Below are 18597 nucleotides of genomic sequence, written 5' to 3' on the forward strand. Positions count from 1 at the left end.
TACACTGTCCCATTTAAACCACACACAGAAATCCAGATAAACTTCAGTGTTGTAAATTCTTCCAAAAGGAAAATGGAAATTCCTTCACCAACTTGATATACAACTTGATATACACCCAATTTGCTCTTATATAAGACCTGCTTACCAGAACACATTGACTCCTTTACCTAAAAAGTGAGCCAAAATAAACTTTAGCAGGATAATGCCTGCTGCAATGATGAAGGCTATGGATAAAAGCAAACCCCTCCTCTGATGGGATCTTATATGGGATATGTGGAAAGATAAATAGCAACCAAATAGTGTAATCCTGTTTATTATAAAAGTAAAAACATAGATAGGCCAAATGGCTGCTTACATCGAGGTGTGCCTTATCCCGGCACTGGGGCTGCAAGTGTGACTGTTTATCGGACAAATGCCTCGCGGCTCTCCCCCAAAGCTAGCATGTATTCCACCGTCCTACCCGGAAGCAACGAGAGGGACCAGAAGTGCGTGAGGTAACGTGACCAAGTCTTGCCTCGACGTACGTTTCGTGTGTACGTCCACAGGAAGCTTACCATTCTTCTACCACAATGGCGGAAACCAATAAAACCTTTCCAGAGTTAGAGCTTGCAAGAGCTTGGGGCATGGAAGCCATTGCTTTCTGAAATATGTGATGTATGTATCTCAGGAGGCTGCAGGAGGACAGTATATATGTCACCTTCACCTTTATAAGGAACTGGGGGGGGGGGCCACAACACTAAAATGAAGACAAAAATTAATTCAAAGTGGAACTTCACCCCTAAAGTGAAGTTCAGATTTTCTGTCTCTCCCCTACCCTCAACTTTTGTCACTTTTTTTTTTTTCTGGGAGAGGGGAGCTTGTACCTAGTTTTGACAGGTACCTGCTCCTACTCCCACCTGGATCGCCTAGGCAATCAAAGCAGACATTTTCCCCCTGCCCCCCCTCCTTGCCTGCAGCCGTCAGGGACACATGACATGTCCCAGAAGACTGTGGAACCATTCACAAGGCACAGTGCGACTCGCGCATGTGCAGTGGGGAGCTGGCTGTGAAGTCACAAGGTGTCACAGCTGGTTTTCTAAAGTTAGCATGGTGGCACCGGGGACCCAAAGACTGGCGAAGAACCAGCCGAGGAGATGATGGTGTCCTTTTGTTAAGTCGTACATTATTTGTAGCTACCTACTTTAAATTTTTTGGGGGGGACACATCAGATCCTTTTTTAAATGATAACACCTGTTATTTTTGTAAAGTTGAGGGGGGTCACTATACTATACTTTCATTTGCTGCAAGGTCCACTTTAAAGTGTTAGCCCAACTTTTCTTTTTTTATGTAAAGATGAACTAACACAGTACACCCTCCCCACCCCCCACCCCCCGGTCCCCACTGTACTTACCTCTGAGGGTGGTGAGCTGTCAATGCCTATGCAGCAGGTGTAGCGGTCCCGGAATGTGAAATTACCTCTCTTCTCTATGCAGCATTTCCAGGATGGATCAGGGCCATTCTGATTGGCCAGCCCTGGCACAGAGCATTGCTCTGATCTGTCCCTGAATGGATGCACAGAGAAGAAAAATAATTTTAATCCCTGGATTGCTGCTGGGGTGCTGACAGCTTAGCAGCCTCAGAGGTAAGTACAGTGGGGACTGGGTGGGTGGGGATGGTGTACACTGCACAGTGTTCACCTATTCATTTTTTCTGAGATGTATTAACCCTTTAAATAACAGCATCGCTGGGAGCACTTTGAGGGTGAAGCAAACTGGATGCCCTGACTCTCTGCATTAAGGATAAAATCCTGAGTGCAGCACCCCTCTTTAGACTTACCTGCGTCCGATCTCAATCCAGAGATGTGCATGTGACCAGCTGCTCTCTCCTTCCTCATTGGCTCCCACTGCTGTCAAACACAGGCAGACACACAGAGCTGACTCAGGAGCGAGATTGCATGAGTGCCCCTACAGCTTGCTATGGTAGGCGCTCAGAGATGGGGAGGAGTCAGGAGCACCAGCGGGGGGACCTGAGGAGGATCGGGGGCTGCTCTGTGCAAAACCATGCAAAACACAGAGCAGGTAAGTATAACATGTTTGTTTTTTGTTTTCTTTTTTTAATTACCAAAATGCTGATGGTTCTGGTACAAGGTGTGTCTGCGGGAAACAACACCACCATATACAGTAGTACCTTGGATTGTGAGCATAATTCGTTCCAGAAGAATGCTTGTAATCCAAAGCACTCGTATATCAAAGCGAGTTTCCCCCTAGCAATCAATGGAAACTCGGATAATGTGTTTCAGTGCCTCTGCTGGTGTATGCAGTACCGCATGTGGCCAGAGGTGCGGGGGCGCCGGAGACACTCCGAGCATCACCAGCGCCCCCGTACCTCTGGCCACATGCGGTACTACACACCCCAGAGGCTTGAATCCTGGTCGTCTTGCGAGACAACTCGCAAATTGGGTCAGGATTTAAAAAGAAAAAAAAAATTCTCGTATTGCGAAACGCTCGTAAACCACGTTACTCGCAATCCGATGTGTTACTGTATACGGTTATAAACCATTCTATAAAGCGGGTATACATCGAGGATTATCTGCGAGCGATGATACGTAATTGTATCACAAAACCTGGTACTTTCTAGATGAAATCCCAGGAAATGTTCTGCAGCATCCACAATGCCGTCAGTATTCTGCTTCCTCTCCGTCTTTTGTTGAGGTTAAAGTGGCGCCAAAACAATGTTTGATTTAGAAGTGGCGTTTGTTTCCTCCTTTTAGATGAATGAATTGCAGGTCTGACCATGGTGGGACGGTTGGGAACGTTGACAACTGTCTTATATTAAATTTCTTCCCATTTCTGAGCACTTGACTGAAGCCCTGCAGGAAAACCTTGCACAAGCCCCTTCTTGCCCGCAGGCCTTCGCTTCATCAGGAGAAACCCACAATCAGTGTAATCAGGGCTGATTATTCCGATTAGGTTACACAAGGGAACAGTGTAATTACTGTTTACATATCTGGAAAAAACATTTCACTTTGCTCGTCAGCAAACACTTAATCTCACAGTTGGTTGAGCGGAGCCGGCTTTGTGCAGCGTGAGACTCTCGGAGCACAAAAAAAGGCCTTTTTGGCCCCCGTGGGGTGTGCAGGAGGCTGGCCGGGTGACAGCAGGGACACAAAGATGACAACTCCAGGAGCCTGTCCTGCCAGAACTCACAACCAGCTTAGAGCTATTGTATAAAGGCACATAATGTGACACAGACGGCTCGTTCTCTATTGTGGGCGTGCATCCCTGTCCCATTAAAATAACCACTTTACACGTTAGTGGGCTTATTGTTCATTTACAGGGGAAATCCAGTCAAGAGAAAAATTACCAGCAAACCAGACTTTTAAAGTGGACGTAGCATCAGATAAGTGCAGCATGCTAAATAATGAATACGTCCAGGTATTTATTACCACTGAGAGGGACCAACCTCGTCGCAGGTTCAAACCTAGAAAGTCGAGAACCACTCATCACGGCAGGCAATGTCACTCAGGATCTTCAGGGACTCGATCCCCCTTTCCTGGTGTTCACTACCCTGGACCTGTATAGCACCCTACTGGAAACACCTTGGTAAGTTACTACTGTGCAGGGTTCCATATACGCAAGGTCCAGCACCGAATTGTCGCTTTACAGGCAATCCCTCGCATGTCAACCCCTTCCACCACTGTGCAATGTCACTCAGGATCTTCAGGGACTCGATCCCCCTTTCCTGGTGTTCACTACCCTGGACCTGTATAGCACCCTACTGGAGATACTTTGGTACGTTACTACTGTGCAGTGTTCCACATACGCAAGGTCCAGCACCGAATTGTCGCTTTACAGGCAATCCCTCGCATGTCGACCCCTTCCACCACTGTGCAATGTCACTCAGGATCTTCAGGGACTCGATCCCCTTTTCCTGGTGCTCACTACCCTGGACCTGTATAGCACCCTACTGGAGATACCTTGGTACGTTACTACTGTGTAGGATTCCATATACGCAAGGTCCAGTACCAAATTGTCCCTTTACAGGCAATCCCTCACACGTCGACCCCTTCCACCACTGTGCAATGTCACTCAGGATCTTCAGGGACTCGATCCCCCTCTCCTGGTGTTCACTACCTTGGACCTGTGTAGCACCCTACTGGAGATACCTTGATTAGTTACTGCACAGGATTCTGTATACGCAAGGTTCAGTGGCAAATGGCCGAAAGGCAATCCCCGCAATCACCATGGTGGGTCTCTGGTACCACTCTTCTGAGCATTTTAGCCGTAGGGATGGATCCAGAAAACGCCAAACTCTTAATCCCTTCTGGAACCATTTTGAGCACATGGCAGTGTTTATGCAGAGAGCCCCACACCGGTGACCATCGCCTTCAAGAGGAAGTAAACCCTGATGGGTTTTACTTTCTCTTTGTTCCCCTGCAAAGTAAAAGCATAATGGGCTCGTATGCATCGCATATGAGCCCATTATGTGTCACTTACCTGCAAACGAAGCCCACAATGTTCCCGCTGGTGGCCACATCCATCTTCGCCCCTTATCCTTCCCGGGGCCGTGGACTCTGTCTCTATATGGCGGGAGCGACGTGACGTCACTCCCGCGCATGCCGTCAGTCACGGCACAGAGGTCTGTTTCTTCACAGCGCATGCGCCGATGACATCATCGCCGCACCACAAGGTAAATATCTCCTAAACGGCGCCACGTTTAGGAGACATTTCCACTACCTATAGGTAAGCCTTATTCTAGGCTTACCTATAGGTAAAACTCAAAATCAGAGGTTTACAACCACTTTCAGACACTGGCAAAAAAAAACTGAAGGACTTCCTGTATGGGCGGACTTACATAGGGGAGGACTTCCTGTCTTTTTTTTTTTTTTGCCAGTGTCCATTCACCTATAAGTGGCCATAACCCATTAAGTAAGGACTAATAAGGCTGCTTTGTGTCCTGTGATGTACTCCATGAAATAGATTTTATAAGTAGGTAAAAAAAAAAAAAATTATTTTTTTTATCCATTTTTTTTTTTTTATTCATCCCCCCCCCCCCCAAAAAGACAGAACTAACCCAACCGCTTGCCGACCGTATACAGTACATATACAGCGGCAAGGCGGCTCTCCTGTGAAAAAGGTATGTGATTTTGCACTTCCGGGGTCTGGGGCGCACACGCACGCTGCTGGCCACCTGCTCCCGCTGTGATTTGACACAGCTGGAGCCAATCGGTGGGTGTGGTGGACTCGATGTCTGCCTGGACCTGCTGATCGTTCCCAAGACAGATTGGCAGTCTGCCTATGTAAACAAGACAGATCGCTATTCTGTCGGTAAGGGAAGGTAGAGATCCTGTGTTTCTGCTAAGCAGGGACACAGATCTCTGTCTTCCCACAGTGCAAGTACTCCCTAGGAACACATTTAACCCTTTAAACGCCCCTGATGTTAACCCCTTCCTAGCCAGTGTCATTAGTACAGTGACAGTTCATATTTTTATCACTGATCACTGTATTAGTGTTATTGGTCCCCCAAAAAAGTGTCCATGTCCGATTTGTCCGCCACAATGTGGCAGTCCTGGCTGATCGCCACCATTACTAGTAAAAAATAAATAAATAAAAATTCCATAAAAATATCCCATGCGCAAACCAAAAAAAAAAAATTTCTTACAGAAAATACGTAGCAGAATACAAATTGGCCTCAAATGATGAAGAAATTAGTTTTATTAAATTTTTTTATTGGATGTGTTTTATAGCAGAAAGTAAAAAATATTGGTTTTTTTTTTCAAAATTGTCGCTCTTTTTTTGTTTATAGCGCAAAAAAAAAAAAAAAAACCCAAGAGGTGATTAAATACCACCAAAAGAAAGCTCTATTTGTGGGGAAAAAAAGGACATACATTTTATTTGGGTACGGCGTCGCGCGACCGTGCAGTTGTCAGTTAAAGTAACGCAGTGCTGTATCACCAAAAAATGGCCTGGTCAGGAAGGGGGGTAAAGTGGTTATAATTCAAGCATCATCCAAGGTCACACCATCCCCTTCCCAGACTGAGATGCCGGCCCAGAGATGAGGCAATTATGTAAATCCTGGTGCCTGTGCAGCTCTTGGTCATATTCACAAATGTCTGATCAGCCGCTACTGCAGCCTTTCACCTTGCTACCAAGTTGCTGATCGCGATTTCGATTCCTAACGATTAATCGCGCAGCTTTACATGATACTGTTGCTGTGTATTGTGATGTGTCAGTAATTTAATAATGGTAAAGTTAAAGACGAGTCCACTTGACGGTCATTTGCTCTTGATGACTTTCTAATACAGTGGAATAACGCTTACGAGTAACGTGGTTAACAAGCATTTTGAAAGACGAGCAACTTTTTTTTTAAATTCTGACTCATTTTGCGAGTGTTGTCTCGCAAAATGAGCAGAATTCAAGCTAATGGGCGGTGCAGTACCACATTTGGCCAGAGGTGCGGGGGCGCCGGGGACACTTGGAACGGCTTGGCGCTGTTCGGAATGACTCGGAATGACTCGGAAATACTCCATTCCCGAGTGTCTCTGAGCCTTTCCGAGTTCAGCCGAGCTGTCCCCGAGTATTTCCGAGGCTCTCCGGCGCCCCCCCCACCTCTGGCCACATGCAGTATTGCATGTAATAGAAGTCAATGCGGAACTAATTATCTTCGTTTCCATTGACTTCTATGGGGAAACTCACTTTGATATGCGAGTACTTTGGATTACAAGCATTCTCCTGGAACGGATTATGCTCGTAATCCGAGGTTGCACTGTATGAGCTACAGCAATAGCTGCACACAAGTTTACAAGTCAGGTACCCTCAGGGTTTGGGGGTGGTGGGGGCGCTTTCAGCTGTTGGAAGGGAGAGTTCATGGTTGGTTTATTCTGCCTCTTGTGCAATGGCTAGTTAATCAGACCAGTGCAGGAAATGCAGGCTTCGTTCCTTGCAGCAGGCTGGGAAATAACTTCTCTTGGCCTGGTGTTCCTCCTGGACCCAGGAGCTTGGCTTCTCCATTACCCCAAGGAATCTGAAAAGCCGTTAGTTACCAGGCCAGTCATTGGTATAGTCTTGGCCAACAGAGGATCTTGAATGTTAAGCTTTTCCATGCATATTCTCCTTCACGTAACCGTTACGGAAGATGCTTGAAGGCCATTACTGGTCAAAGTCTATGACTTGGGATGGGTAACGGTTTCCATGGACTGTACGACATCCCAATGCATACAATATTCCATAACTGTAAGGCTTTGAATGTTCCCAGTATGTAGTTCATGAGGGAGCGAATACAGGTCAGGTGGAACCTGCATCTGCTTCTCTTATGTCTGCAGCTTCTTCGATGTTGCCAGGATCAGATTGCGGTTTGCTTCTATGCTCCAGAACCTCGGTGAGGAATACCGGCCATCGGCAGATCACAACCATGGCAGACTAAGTAGTAAATTGTTACCACGTGTGACCTCTTCAGTGCACATTACATCTGTGGAGATGCAAGCCCTGGAGACAAAGAAAAAACAAACTTCGACTCGATGACTTCCAAACAGAATGGTTTATTCAGTGCCGGATAACGACACATGGTCACAGCTCATACACTATAAAAGTCAACTCTTCATTAAGACATCAGCGTCTCCCACTGGCAGGAATAGCTCCATTGTTGGGTTTGGACCATTGCAGAGTTCTCCTGCCTCCGCTGGATGACCTCTCGTGTAGTCAGGAGCAGTATGTATTATATATTGTTTCTGGTTCTCGGTGTTTGGATTAATCTCCAGCAAATTATACATCACTCAAGCAAGGCCCAGCGCCCCATTTCCCTGAAAGGTGATCCGCCTGTGTAAATTATACTGCGCTGCCGTGTCGCCCTTTTATGTGGTGAGGATCTGCTCAGTAGCTCTGTTATTTTTTCCTCCGGTTTTACATACCACAAGGGTGAGCTGGATGGAAAGCCGAGAGCCCCAAACACAGAGGAATTCCAGCACATTCCTTCTGTTCAATAATATGACTTTATATGCTGCAGAAACCAGAAAAACACTGCAGCTTTGTTACTGCAAAAAAACGTATGTGACCCTTTCACCGCTACAGAGCGTGATTTGGCGCTACCACAACTGCAGACCTCTCAGTGCAACCTTTCACACTGACTGTCCCTTGTGCTCCATACAAACCTCTGACCTCCTTCACAACTCATTATTGCCAATGTCATACTAGCTCACCAGTCCTGACAAGAGATGGACTCGGGCGTGTTCGAAATCCCACCTGCCCAATCCCACCAGGAAGCCGACACTGAACAGCGCTAATCACAGGCAGTGAGACGTTTCCCGGTCCGCAGCTGTACAGATCAGGAAATGTCTCACCGCCTGTCATAAGCGATGTGCAGTGTCATCTTCCTGGAGGGGTCGGGCAGGTGGGATTTCGAACACGCCCGAGCCCATCTCTAGTCCTGACCTTCCTTATTCACCAATACCATTGGCCTCCACCTATGTCTTTCCCCGTCCTCACTTCACAATTCATGGCCTCCTTTACCTCCTCAATCATCTAAAGATCTCTCTTCTACACTGTTTTTCACGTCTGTATTGACCTCTCTTCCCATCACCCTCTTACAATTGACCTCTCTTCTGCTCTGTCCATCTTCACCGACTTCTCCACATCCCACCACTAGCACGCCACCATGTTCTACACCCATCACCACTAGCCTACGTTCCTGTCATCCCATCACCAGCAACCTTCCACACAACTCTCCACTGTTGACCTCCCTTGCTTACATCCCATTGCCACTTATCTCCCTCCGTTACAACTTACCACTGCCGACCACCCTTCTTCACATACAACTACCATGTATCTTCTTTATTACTAATGCTGATCTCCCTTCTCCACACCTAACTGCCACTGACCTCCCTACTCCAAACCCCACTACAGCTGACCTCCCTACTCCACACCCCACTACCGCTGACCTCCCTACTCCACACCCCACTACCACTCACCTCCCTACTCCACACCCCACTACAGTTGACCTCCCTACTCCACACCCCACTACAGTTGACCTCCTTACTCCACACCCCACTACCGCTGACCTCCCTACTCCACACCCCACTACCGCTGACCTCCCTACTCAACATCCCACTACCGCTGACCTCCCTACTCCACACCCCACTACCGCTAACCTCCCTACTCCACACCCCACTACTGCTGACCTCCCTACTCCACACCCCACTACCGCTGACCTCCCTACTCCACACCCCACTACCGCTGACCTCCCTACTCCACACACCACTACCGCTGATCTCCCTACTCCACACCCCACTACCGCTGACCTCCCTACTCCACACCCCACTACCGCTGACCTCCCTACTCTACACCCCACTACCACTGACCTCCCTTCTCCAAACCCCACTACCGCTGACCTCCCTTCTCCACACCCCACTACCGCTGACCTCCCTACTTCACACCCCACTACCGCTGACCTCCCTACTCCACACCCCACTACCGCTGACCTCCCTACTCCACACACCACTACCGCTGATCTCCCTACTCCACACCCCACTACCGCTGACCTCCCTACTCCACACCCCACTACCGCTGACCTCCCTACTCCACACCCCACTACCGCTGACCTCCCTACTCCACACACCACTACCGCTGATCTCCCTACTCCACACCCCACTACCGCTGACCTCCCTACTCCACACCCCACTACCGCTGACCTCCCTACTCTACACCCCACTACCACTGACCTCCCTTCTCCAAACCCCACTACCGCTGACCTCCCTTCTCCACACCCCACTACCGCTGACCTCCCTACTTCACACCCCACTACCGCTGACCTCCCTACTCCACACCCCACTACCGCTGACCTCCCTACTCCACACACCACTACCGCTGATCTCCCTACTCCACACCCCACTACCGCTGACCTCCCTACTCCACACCCCACTACCGCTGACCTCCCTACTCCACACCCCACTACCGCTGACCTCCCTACTCCACACACCACTACCGCTGATCTCCCTACTCCACACCCCACTACCGCTGACCTCCCTACTCCACACCCCACTACCGCTGACCTCCCTACTCTACACCCCACTACCGCTGACCTCCCTTCTCCACACCCCACTACCGCTGACCTCCCTACTCCACACCCCACTACCGCTGACCTCCCTACTCCACACCCCACTACCGCTGACCTCCCTACTCTACACCCCACTACCGCTGACCTCCCTACTCTACACCCCACTACCGCTGACCTCCCTACTCCACACCCCACTACCGCTGACCTCCCTACTCCACACCCCACTACCGCTGACCTCCCTACTCCACACCCCACTACCGCTGACCTCCCTTCTCCACACCCCACTACCGCTGACCTCCCTACTCTACACCCCACTACCGCTGACCTCCCTTCTCCACACCCCACTACCGCTGACCTCCCTACTTCACACCCCACTACCGCTGACCTCCCTACTCCACACCCCACTACCGCTGACCTCCCTACTCGACACCCCACTACCTCTGACCTCCCTTCTCCACACCCCACTACCGCTGACCTCCCTTCTCCACACCCCACTACCGCTGACCTCCCTTCTCCACACCCCACTACCGCTGACCTCCCTTCTCCACACCCCACTACCGCTGACCTCCCTACTCCACACCCCACTACCGCTGACCTCCCTTCTCCACACCCCACTACCGCTGACCTCCCTTCTCCACACCCCACTACCGCTGACCTCCCTTCTCCACACCCCACTACCGCTGACCTCCCTACTCCACACCCCACTACCGCTGACCTCCCTACTCCACACCCCACTACCGCTGACCTCCCTACTCCACACCCCACTACCGCTGACCTCCCTTCTCCACACCCCACTACCGCTGACCTCCCTTCTCCACACCCCACTACCGCTGACCTCCCTTCTCCACACCCCACTACCGCTGACCTCCCTACTCCACACACCACCACCACTCTCCTCCCATAAATATTATATTGCAGCTTATTAGGGATTTTGTATTCTGCCACTTTTGCTAGACAGCTTGTTAGGAGGAGGTTGAAAAACAGACTTTATTGCCGGATCAATAAAACGGAAAACGATCACACACATCATATCTAAGAATTAGAGAGCTGCAGTATAATAATTATTTATTTATTGGGGGGGGGGTTATTAATTACTGCTTTAAGGCTAGAGTATCCCCTGGCTGTGATCTGACATTGGCTCAGCAGACGTGACCAGAAGGACCTTATTTTATAGCCGGTAGTGATCAGTCATTTCTAGTGACGGTTTTCTTTAAGTTCCATTCATAATAAACAAGCTTTGAGCAGATTTTTCTCCGCTCTGAAGACAAAGAAGGAAAACGGGGGAATATTTTCCATCTGATGTTTGTAGAATGAAGGGTTCTGGTCGGCTCCGGTTCCTGGCTCTCGGCACACGCTCTGAGAGAGGTACGGCCAATCCACCAGGGACGGCTGCGGTGAATAGCCGTGGCCCGGTGCCACGTTTAATGTACCGCTCCTCCGCTGGAATCTGTCAGGACACGACTCTCCTTTCACAATCCTTCTTTAAGTGGCTTTTCATTCTAGTTCTGTTTTCTATAAACCGCCATGTGAAACCAGCCATCCCCCCACCGACTGCTTTTCATCTTCGCTTTTATACCGGCCTATAAAAAGTCCCTGGCAGTAAAAAAACGGAGGAAAAATTGATGGGACGGTTTGGCGCAGGTACCAGAATATAGGATATTATTACACGGCCCGAGATTTCTAGACTCACTTTTATGCCAGGACTGCAAAATCTGTGTCTGCGCAAACCTCGGAAAGGTGAATGGGGGGTGACGACCGTGACGGCTTACATTTCACTTCTCTGAGGTTGGAAGAGATTCTCCAAGTATGGATGTTCATTACACACAACGGAGGGGCTGGTTTGTGGAGTGAACCCCTTCCGACTCCGGACCCAGATAGACCAGAAAATGCCCATGAAGCCTTTTTGTTTTTGTCCTAGACCAGTGGTCTCCAAACTGCACCCGAGGGCCGGATGTGGCCCTTTGCTTGCATTGATCTGGCCCTTGAGGCACTATTCCACCAACTGACACCAATAATGGGGCACTATTCCACCAACTGACACCAATAATGGGGCACTATTCCACCAACTGACACCAATAATGGGGCACTATTCCACCAACTGACACCAGTGATGGGGCACCATTCCCCCTACTGACACCAATGATGGGGCACCATTCCCCCTACTGACACCAGTGATGGGGCACCATTCCCCCTACTGACACCAATGATGGGGCATCATTTTCCCTACTGACACCAATGATGGGGCATCATTTTCCCTACTGACACCAATGATGGGGCACAATTTCTTCTACTGACACTATCAACGGTTCACTATTCTTCCATTGATACCAAAAATGGGGCACTATTTCTCCAATTAAAACCAATGATGGGGCACTGATGTTGAGGCATTTTCTACCCCACTGGCCCCCCCAAAGCCTGAAGGACAGTAAACTGGCTCTTTGCTTAGAAAGTTTGCAGACCCCGTCCTAGACCATGAATCCTCTGTGACATGGGAGGGCTGTAGAGCAACAGTACTGTTTACTGTACGAAACTCAGACCACCATCACCAAGTGATCTAGATAATTACATTTGGTGTCTTTTACTTTGAGAGAATGTTTAGTTTTGTATATATTTTCTTTATGACAATCAGACAAAACAATAGATAAATGTAAATGTCATATTTACCACCTGCTGCCAGCAGGTGGAGCTATAGAGTGCTCTGACTGCGGGACTTCAGCAATTTTGTACAGACCTATAGCTCTGCAATCAGTTGGACCCCTTTCACACTGGGGCGCTTTTCAGGCGTTTTAGCACTAAAATTAGCGCCTCTCATGCCACCCCAGTGAGGAAGTCCGAGTGCTTTCACACCGGGGCGGTGCGCTTGCAGGACTAGGAAAAAAAAGTCCTGCAGGCAGCATCTTTGGGGCGGTGCCGAAGTGCTGTATAACCCCCCCCCCCCCTCCACTGCTCCTCCACCGCCCCTGCCCATTGAAATGAATGGGCACCGCTGCTGAAGCGCCGCTACACGGGCACTATTAACCCTTTATTCGGCCGCTAGTGGGGGATAAAAGTGCCTCGCTAGCAGCCAAAAATCGCAGCTACAACAGCAGTAAAGCGCCGCTAAAACTAGCGACACTTTACCGCTAATGCCCGCACCGCCCCAGAGGGCATGCCAGACTTCAGAGAGACCACTGTTTCCACACACAGAGAAATGGTCCTTCTCTGCAGCATGCTGGCAGGGGACAGACTTTCCTACTCACGCTGTGGCTGCTTTCTAAATATAATATGGGTATGGGATTGTGTATATAGGATTGTAAGATATTCCCCCCCCCCCCCCCCCCCCTTTTATTGGTTGAACTAGATAGATTTGTGTCTCTTTTAAGCCAGATTAACTTTGTAAAATGAAACAAAAAACATGCACAAATGGAAGGAGTGCAAGATAGGAGTCCTGATTCATTCATTTGTTTGTACAAAAAAATTGTAAAAATCCAACGTGTTTCAGGGGGTCAGAAAAGCTTCATCAGGGCATCAGTTAAAATAAGAACCTTGATTGGACTCAAAATAGAGCGTTCCTGTGTGGATCTGTGTAGGGAAGCTAATCGCTGGATTAGGAGAGTTACTGGCCAGCAGTATCTGCATGAGCAATCAGGATGTCTTTCTAGCCGTGGCCATCTTGAGTAAGGGCAGATAATTCGTGCATTTACTTCCTGGAATCCATCTGCTCTTAGCTCAAAGACTCCCGGAATGTATGACATCATTTCTGCCCAGGCTAAAAACTAGGAAATAACTGTAAAAAAGAATTTAAAGGATTAAAATTAGTCAATGTTAAAGAGGAACTGCTGCAGTCCGCTCACATAATTTCTAATAAAAACATCTTTGCCATTCTGAAGCTTCCCTCTAACCACTTTGCATATTATTTTATATATATACTGCGATTCTGTATTTGCCAAATATGCTGCAGAAATCTCCCTCCACTGAGTCTGGCTGCAGCCATTTTAACTGTGGGCAGCTGAAGCTGCTGCCTGTTTACTTCCTGACACAGATGCACACCTCCAGCTCTGCAGCTCTCATTGGCCCTCTTATGACTCCCCCCCCCCCCCCCCCCCTTCCTTGGCAAATTCTCACGAGAGTGAGAGAGAGAGAGCTGTGCATGATGTCATAAGCTAATGACCAGACAGGAAACAGGAAGTGGGCTGTATAAGGGATTTTACTGGCAGAAAGTAAAAGTTTTACTATCCAAAGTTAAAACAACAACAACAAGAGCAGAAGATTTAATAGATGAAAAAATGACTGAAGTTCCTCTTTAAGAAAGAGTTGTGTTGGTTTAAACTGAAAGTTAAGTTGGACTTTTATGACAGGGATCTTCAAACTTTTCAGTATGAGAGCCACATTGTGGATTTTACAAATGTTTGTGGGCCAAAAAAAAATCTGTTCTATAAAGAGCCCCCCTTATATCCAAGTGTGCCCATCGGAGCCCCCCTTATATCCAAGAGTGTCCATCAGAGTCCCCCTCACATCCAAGAGTGTCCATCAGAGTCCCCCTCACATCCAAGAGTGTCCATCAGAGTCCCCCTCACATCCAAAAGTGTCCATCAGAGTCCCCCTCACATCCAAAAGTGTCCATCAGAGTCCCCCTCACATCCAAAAGTGTCCATCAGAGTCCCCCTCACATCCAAAAGTGTCCATCAGAGTCCCCCTCACATCCAAGTGTGTCCATCAGAGTCCCCCTCACATCCAAGAGTGTCCATCAGAGTCCCCCTCACATCCAAGAGTGTCCATCAGAGTCCCCCTCACATCCAAGAGTGTCCATCAGAGTCCCCCTCACATCCAAGAGTGTCCATCAGAGTCCCCCTCACATCCAAAAGTGTCCATCAGAGTCCCCCTCACATCCAAAAGTGTCCATCAGAGTCCCCCTCACATCCAAGAGTGTCCATCAGAGTCCCCCTCACATCCAAGAGTGCCCATCAGAGTCCCCCTCACATCCAAGAGTGCCCATCAGAGTCCCCCTCACATCCAAAAGTGTCCATCAGAGTCCCCCTCACATCCAAAAGTGTCCATCAGAGTCCCCCTCACATCCAAGAGTGTCCATCAGAGTCCCCCTCACATCCAAGAGTGTCCATCAGAGTCCCCCTTACGTCCAAAAGTGCCTATCAGGAGGACTGGGGAGAGTCATGGTAAGTCATTGCTTAAAGCCGGATAAGATTGTGTAGTAATCCAGATGTGGCCCAGCGGCTGCAATTTGGAGTCCCCTAAACCTCAGACATTAAATATGAACAAAACACCTCCCTCTATAGTGTGTACTTGTCTCACTCCAGAGCACTAAGTGTCATTGCTGTCTCCTTCCTCTGCTATCTGTATGAATCACTTTTGACAAGTTTTCCTGACCCCAAGAGAGAAATAAGGTGACCAGGGAGGCATCTTCAGCACACAGCCTGTGACTGACAGACTCAGCTCTGTTCCTGTGTGCAAGATGTGCCTCTTCCCTCCAATCAGCTCTCAGAGTTCTCACTGCAACTTCAGCTCTCTGCCCCCTGCTTCACAGAGCTGAGAGATCCTGTGTAAATTCTGCACTTTGAATGGATGTAGGGGGAAGATTTCTGCAGATAAACAGGTACAACTTAGGAGGATTTGTTTGTCTCACCTGAGGATAATCACTTCACTGGGTATATGTCGGGGTGTACAACCACTTTTAAGGTATTGCCTAATCAGCACTCTATGTACTTGACCTGTACTGTAGCCCTGTACTGACCTTCTCCACCTTCCTCCCGTACAGGTGAGATACTCTGCACAGAGTCTGTTTGAATATCTCCGGGACATCCAAAGCGATGCTGAAGCCATGGGTTCCTTCGTCCAGACGTTGCTGCAGGTCTTCAAGGACAACCAGCACAATGACCGGTACCAGAACTATTTTATTCATCATTCTAGAACACCCCAAAATAGCAGGAGGCCAATTACCCAACAACCAACTACAACTCCCATCATGCTGCTGGTGCCTTGTAGGTGACTGCAGGTAAAGCGGTGAAGCGGCCCTCCTTGCCCTGTGTGGAGTTTCTGTGCTGCTTTGTGTCCCATTTCCCGTCATCCTATCAGGAGCTTAAAAATAAGGATGGCCTCTCTACTGGAAGGCGGATCTTTACTCTCCATTGCCGGTGTTCTGCCAAAAAACTCCAACTCTCCAAAATCTCCAACCACGTCACTTCCAGTGACTCTCCAGCAACAATAATTGGAGATTTAGACGAGTCGGCTGTTTTCACAAAACACCGGCAACGTTTACACTACGGCAGGGCTCAAAATTTCAATTCCTGAGCCACTAGCCACGCCTTAAGAGTTATTCGCCACCAGTTGCCCCACCCAGCCCCTCCTCTGCCCCACCCATAAGCCCGCCCCTAAACACGCCCTTGTAAATTATCTCATGAAATTACACCGTTAAATGTTTTACACAGAATTAAGTTCCAAAAATAAATATTAACAACTTTAGCAATATTAACATAAATCATATCAGTACCCATCAGTGCAGCCTCACTGTGCCCATCAAATGCAGCTTTACGGTGCCCATGAATACAGCCTCACTGTGCCCATGAATGCATTCTCACTGTGCCCGTCAATGCAGCCTCACTGTGCCTGTCAATGCAGCTTCACTGAGCCCATTAATGTAGCCTCACTGTGCTCATCATTGTAGCCTCACTGTGCCCATCAATGCAGCTTCACTGTGCCCGTCAATGCAGCTTCACTGTGCCCATCATTGCAGCCTCACTGTGCCCATCAAATGCAGCTTTATGGTGCCTATGAATGCAGCCTCACTATGCCCATCAATGCAGCCTCACTATGCCCATCAATGCAGCCTCACTATGCCCATCAATGCAGGCTCACTATGCCCATCAATGCAGGCTCACTATGCCCATTAATGCAGCCTCACTATGCCCATCAATGTAGCCTCACTATGCCCATCAATGCAGGCTCACTATGCCCATCAATGCAGGCTCACTATGCCCATCAATGCAGCCTCACTATGCCCATAAATGCAGCCTCACTATGCCCATAAATGCAGCCTCACTATGCCCATCAATGCAGGCTCACTGTGCCCATCAATGCCGCCTCACTGTGCCCATCATTGCAGCCTTACTGCCCGTGAATGCAGCCTTACTGCCCGTGAATGCAGCCTCACTGCCCGTCAATGAAGCCTCACTGTGCCCATCAATGCAGCCTCACTGTGCCCATCATTGCAGCCTCACTGCCCGTGAATGCAGCCTCACTGTGCCCATCAATGAAGCCTCACTGTGCCCATCAATGAAGCCTCACTGTGCCTGTCAATGAAGCCTCACTGTGCCTGTCAATGAAGCCTCACTGTGCCCGTCAATGAAGCCTCACTGTGCCCATCATTGCAGCCTCACTGTGCCCATCATTGCAGCCTCACTGCCGTGAATGCAGCCTCACTGTGCCCGTCAATGAAGTCTCACTGTGCCCATCAATGCAGCCTCACTGCCTGTGAATGCAGCCTCACTGTGCCCATCAATGAAGCCTCGCTGCCCGTGAATGCAGCCTCACTGTGCCCGTGAATGAAGTCTCACTGTGCCCATCAATGAAGCCTCACTGTGCCCATCATTGCAGCCTCACTGCCGTGAATGCAGCCTCACTGTGCCCGTCAATGAAGCCTCACTGTGCCCATCAATGAAGCCTCACTGTGCCTGTCAATGAAGCCTCACTGTGCCTGTCAATGAAGCCTCACTGTGCCCGTCAATGAAGCCTCACTGTGCCCATCATTGCAGCCTCACTGTGCCCATCATTGCAGCCTCACTGCCGTGAATGCAGCCTCACTGTGCCCGTCAATGAAGTCTCACTGTGCCCATCAATGCAGCCTCACTGCCTGTGAATGCAGCCTCACTGTGCCCATCAATGAAGCCTCGCTGCCCGTGAATGCAGCCTCACTGTGCCCGTGAATGAAGTCTCACTGTGCCCATCAATGAAGCCTCGCTGCCCGTGAATGAAGCCTCACTGTGCCCGTCAATGCAGCCTCACTTTGAGGGCTCCACTACGGTACTCAAGGATTCGACTGTTTTCACAGAACACGGGGTAAGGAGGAAAAAAGTTGTCGCCGCCTTGGAGGCGGCCATGTTGTTGGCTACTAGCGGGTAGACTAACAATGTCCACTCATTATATCGTCTAGTGTAGTGTATACGCTGCCGGTGTTCTGTGAAACCAGCCAAATCTCCAATTATTGATGCTGGAGAGTCACCGGAAGTGACGTGGTTGGAGATTTTGGTGGGTTGGAGATTTTGGCGGGTTGGAGGTTTTGGCAGAACACCGGTACTCTGCAGACCAGATCTCAATGAAGGAGACACATCTGTGTATAGAGAAACACGCCATAAACTCTGAGTTATCAGAGCCGAGTGACTGAAAACTAAATGCCGGTCGTGTAAATTCTCTCCCACTTAAAGCGCAAGTAAACCGATGGAAAGAAAACCCCTGCAAACCAATAGCATAATGTGCTAGTATGCATTGTATACTAGCACATTATGAAATGCTTACCTTAGAACGAAACTCCCGCACTGCCTCCCGGTCACTGCTGAGGGAGCTGACATGTTCCCTCTGCAT

General features: G+C 49.1%; 1 protein-coding gene across 3 annotated transcripts in view; it reads left to right on the forward strand.

Moving 5' to 3' along the window:
- Positions 1–18597, forward strand: part of TBCD (tubulin folding cofactor D) — a 353196-nt gene that overhangs the window by 311048 nt on the left and 23551 nt on the right. For all 3 annotated transcript variants that reach the window (XM_073606952.1, XM_073606954.1, XM_073606953.1), the window contains exon 34: positions 15779–15900. In XM_073606952.1, the coding sequence (XP_073463053.1) occupies positions 15779–15900 (122 nt within the window). The remainder of the gene's footprint in view (positions 1–15778; positions 15901–18597) is intronic.

This window comes from Aquarana catesbeiana, linkage group LG12 (assembly GCF_042186555.1).
Source record: "Aquarana catesbeiana isolate 2022-GZ linkage group LG12, ASM4218655v1, whole genome shotgun sequence".
NCBI classification, from domain to species: Eukaryota; Metazoa; Chordata; class Amphibia; order Anura; family Ranidae; genus Aquarana; species Aquarana catesbeiana.